Genomic DNA, 3,663 nt, shown 5'->3' with positions numbered 1-3,663 from the left:
AGCTCAAACATGATATACTCTTCTGGAAGAGAATCCTACTTCAACATGAACTCAACCTGGTATGATCCCTCGGGGTCCTGGCTGGACACCCGGCGCACCCCCTTCCGCTACGGCTACAACACCTGCTCCTCGGGTTGCGACGGCGAAGGTGTTGAAGGCATGAGAGGGCACAACTACCGTCATTACGGCTATCGGCAGCCAGTCTGCTCCGAGAGATGCCACGGCTATGCTGCAGCTGATTCGTGCCACGGAGACAGGGGTTCGAGCTGTGTTAGGAGGCCTACGTACAGCTATGGGTCATCGGGGGGGTGCCACAGCTATGGGAGGTCGGTCTGCTCCGAGAGATGCCAAGGGTCCTCGGGTTCATACCACGGAGGTGGTTCAAGCTGTGTCAGGAGACCTACGTACAGCTACGGGTCATCAGGGGGATGCCAGAGCTACGGGAGGTCGGTCTGCTCCGAGAGATGCCAAGGGTCCTCGGGTTCATACCACGGAGGTGGTTCAAGCTGTGTCAGGAGACCTACGTACAGCTACGGGTCATCGGGGGGTTGCCAGAGCTATGGGAGGTCGGTCTGCTCCGAGACGTGCCACGGATCAGGGCACCAGGGGGGGAAGCCGTGCCACAGCAAGCCAACGCAGCACGTCCCGCAGAGCTGCCCAGTGCAGACCTGTCCCCCTCCGGTGCAGCAAGGCTGCGTGCCCGTGGCAAAGTCCATCCCAAGCCAGCAGCAAAAGCAGGTCTGCAAAGTGCCAGCCAGGAAGATAAAGTGACGGACGTGAGGAGTGGGGATGAACGGGGGGAAACTTCTCACTCTTGCAACCTTGCCCTGATGGGCAGCATGTCCTGTCTTGCTCACGGATCTCCACTCTTCCTATCGTTTTGCTTGTAAAGTGCTTTGAAGGTGTAACCCACTGTCTCTGTGAAATATTAAGTGCTATTCACCTCCTTATTTCACAGTAGACGTGGAGGCAATAAAAAATTATGGTCCATAACCCCCTTGTGTCAATGTTTTTCACTTCATCCCTTGGAATTGCTTCTGTTCCTTCTCCTGGCCAAAGGTGGTGTTTGCAGCACCCCGTTCACATCAAGGTTCCTGGTTGATTCAACCTGGTGTCTTTTTATTCCTACTCCAGACAACTTCCTTGTTGAGAACTAACAGTTTTCATCACGGCCTCTTTATGCAACTGATTTAAATGCTAATACACTAAGTTAAGAAAAAACCACACATTTCATCAGAGAGGTAAAAATGAGAGGCTGTGCTTGGCACGTCATTTCATTCACTGATGAGACAACGGGTACAGTTTGTCTTGCATCATAAGCTGGTAAAAAAAGCCTTGGGAAAAAAAGCTAGGAAGAGGATTCAGGAATGGGAATGGCATGGCTAGGGCAGAGCAAGAGGGGATACCAAACCTGGTGGACAAGAAATGCTCTGGTCCATGGTCCATTGGACCTTCAGAGATCACAAGCATGACAGATCTTGTCTCACCCCAAGGGAGGGAGCTCCTGCAGGACCTATGTGTCTTCAGCAGTTGATACTTCGTGATGTTCGGTGCCATTCTGATGGTTGAGAGATGTTGGGAAAAAACAGGGAGGGACGAGAGCTCTCAGAGCTGAAGACTTTGACCCAGGAGGGAGAAATGGGGGTCATCTGGCCAGGAATAAGTGTCAAATGGAAATTAGAAATGGGTTCGTAGACATCAGGGGGGCACTTGGCTGGACCCTCTAACTCCTTGTAAGATATGGCCCGGTAGGGTTAGAAGAGGAATCACCTGGGAGGATTCTTGCAGTAGAGTGGGGATCTGGAGTCGGTGACTCACAGCATCATGTCCCCAGTGGCTTCTCGCACCTCACCCAGCCCAGGTGAGAGCCTCCATCCTCTCCATCTCCTGGTGTCCTGCCTGGCCCAGACTGCAGGACGTGACACATCACCGAATCAGCCGCTTTGCAACATTAATGGCGGAGATTTCTCCTGCAGCACGATCTTGATAAGGAAAGGAAGTAAAAAGAGGCCCAGGGTGCCACCTTCCTGGAATGGAGGTTTTATAGGTGGACACATGGGGGTTGCCGACATGCTCTGCCCTGACGTTGCAGCGAGTCTTCCTTACCAACCTCTTCCTCGCCAACCTCTTCCTCGCCAACCTCTTCCTCGAGCATGTGCAGAGGCTGATGCCAACGTGCGTTGCAGAGCACACGGTCCCCATCCCAAGCACAGCTTGGTGGGGTGGCCCAGCCCTTGGGCAGCCCAAATGCCCACCCCACAGACTGTGCAGTGGACTGCAATGGCTCAGCTATCCCAGTGCGTGCAACATCACTTCTGTAAGCCTCAGGAACCCCTGTGGAAAGAGAAGTGTCAGCAAAACTGTCACAGCAAAGGATGGAGGGTGGCAAAGGCATCCAAATCCACTTTCAAATCTCTTCTGTAGCTTGCTGGGCTGTGGAAGAGAGGGCTGGAGGACAGCTCAGGAGGGCAGCTCCTGCTTCCCATACCCCAGGGCAGGAGTTGTTCTGCTTAAGCTATTTTGAGTCAGATTTTTCTAACCTCTAATGAGAGGGATTTCACACAAGTAATCCTTGTCCAAAACAAAAGAGAGATCTTCTTTGTTTGAAAGTTTGAACTTGTACCTGAGGTGTTCCCCAGATCCTTCTAAGATCTTGGTTTTTTTCTGTGCTTCATTTATCTCCTTCATAAATAGAAAACCAATAACTGACATATGGAAGAATCATGACCACATATAAGCCACCCAGAAACCGTGATAAAACTGGGAAACAAACCGTCTCCTGAGACTTGTATTAGGACAACTGCAAAGGCAATTCCTTCCATAAAACCAGCAAATTACCCAAAGAAAAAAGCTGCCATCCACTCAGAGTAGGATCAAGGGATGCAGGGAAGCCTCTCCTAAAGACTAAGAGCTTTGCAACAAGGTCTGTGGGGCTCAGAGACCAGCTGCAGGGTCAATACGGTCCTGGTTTCTACATCGGTCCAGGTCTCTGATGTGCGTGAGCATCCTCCCCACCAGGCTGTGCTCAGGTGGATGTCTGTATCGCCTAGAGAAATGATAAACATGTCTGTCATCATCCAGGTGATCTGGGGTGTAATTAGTGAGTTGTGAATAATAGGTTCACAAGAATTTTCATTCTTCTGACGTTTGTGAAATATCCCCAGACACCTTCTGATTTCCTCATGTATCAATTCATTCAAGTGATTAAGCTCCATTGGTTAGCAATGAATCTTCTTGACTCGGTATTTTATTTTAATTCTATATCTGTGCTATTGTTAATATTACAGTGGCCTCTAGAGTCCTGGATGAGTTCAGGCCTGGTGCACTCTGTAGGCAGAAAGACACTTTTCTCCCCAAACCAGAGCGTTAAATCAATGGAGACGTGGATCCTGACACCCTCCCCAATGTACACGTGAGGACGGAGGCACAGAAGGAGGAAAGAGCTCAAAGACTCCCAACACTTTCCTCCCTACTTTCTTCTCCAAACAACAGGTAATAAAGGTAACCAACAGCAGATATTTGGAACAAGTATCGTGGGAATGGGACATTGTTGGAGACCTTTCGACCTTCTGAGCCTCCTGCCTGGATGGTCTCTGCCTCCTATGGGGTTTTAAATTCCTTCTGTTTGGGTTAAAAGTCTCTCTTTCGGCAAAGAAAGGACTG

General features: G+C 50.3%; 1 protein-coding gene across 1 annotated transcript; it reads left to right on the top strand.

The window, feature by feature from the left end:
* Nucleotides 1-9: 9 nt before the first annotated feature.
* LOC104165135 (loricrin-like) lies at nucleotides 10-771 on the top strand. Its single transcript, XM_009704692.1, has one exon. The coding sequence runs from the start codon at nucleotides 10-12 to the stop codon at nucleotides 769-771; it is 762 nt and encodes a 253-aa protein (XP_009702994.1).
* Nucleotides 772-3,663: the final 2,892 nt, after the last annotated feature.

Source organism: Cariama cristata, unplaced genomic scaffold, assembly GCF_000690535.1.
Source record: "Cariama cristata isolate BGI_N322 unplaced genomic scaffold, ASM69053v1 scaffold3307, whole genome shotgun sequence".
Taxonomy (NCBI): Eukaryota; Metazoa; Chordata; class Aves; order Cariamiformes; family Cariamidae; genus Cariama; species Cariama cristata.
Note: the sequence above shows the minus strand (reverse complement) of the source record. Positions and strands in the feature narration are given on the sequence as shown.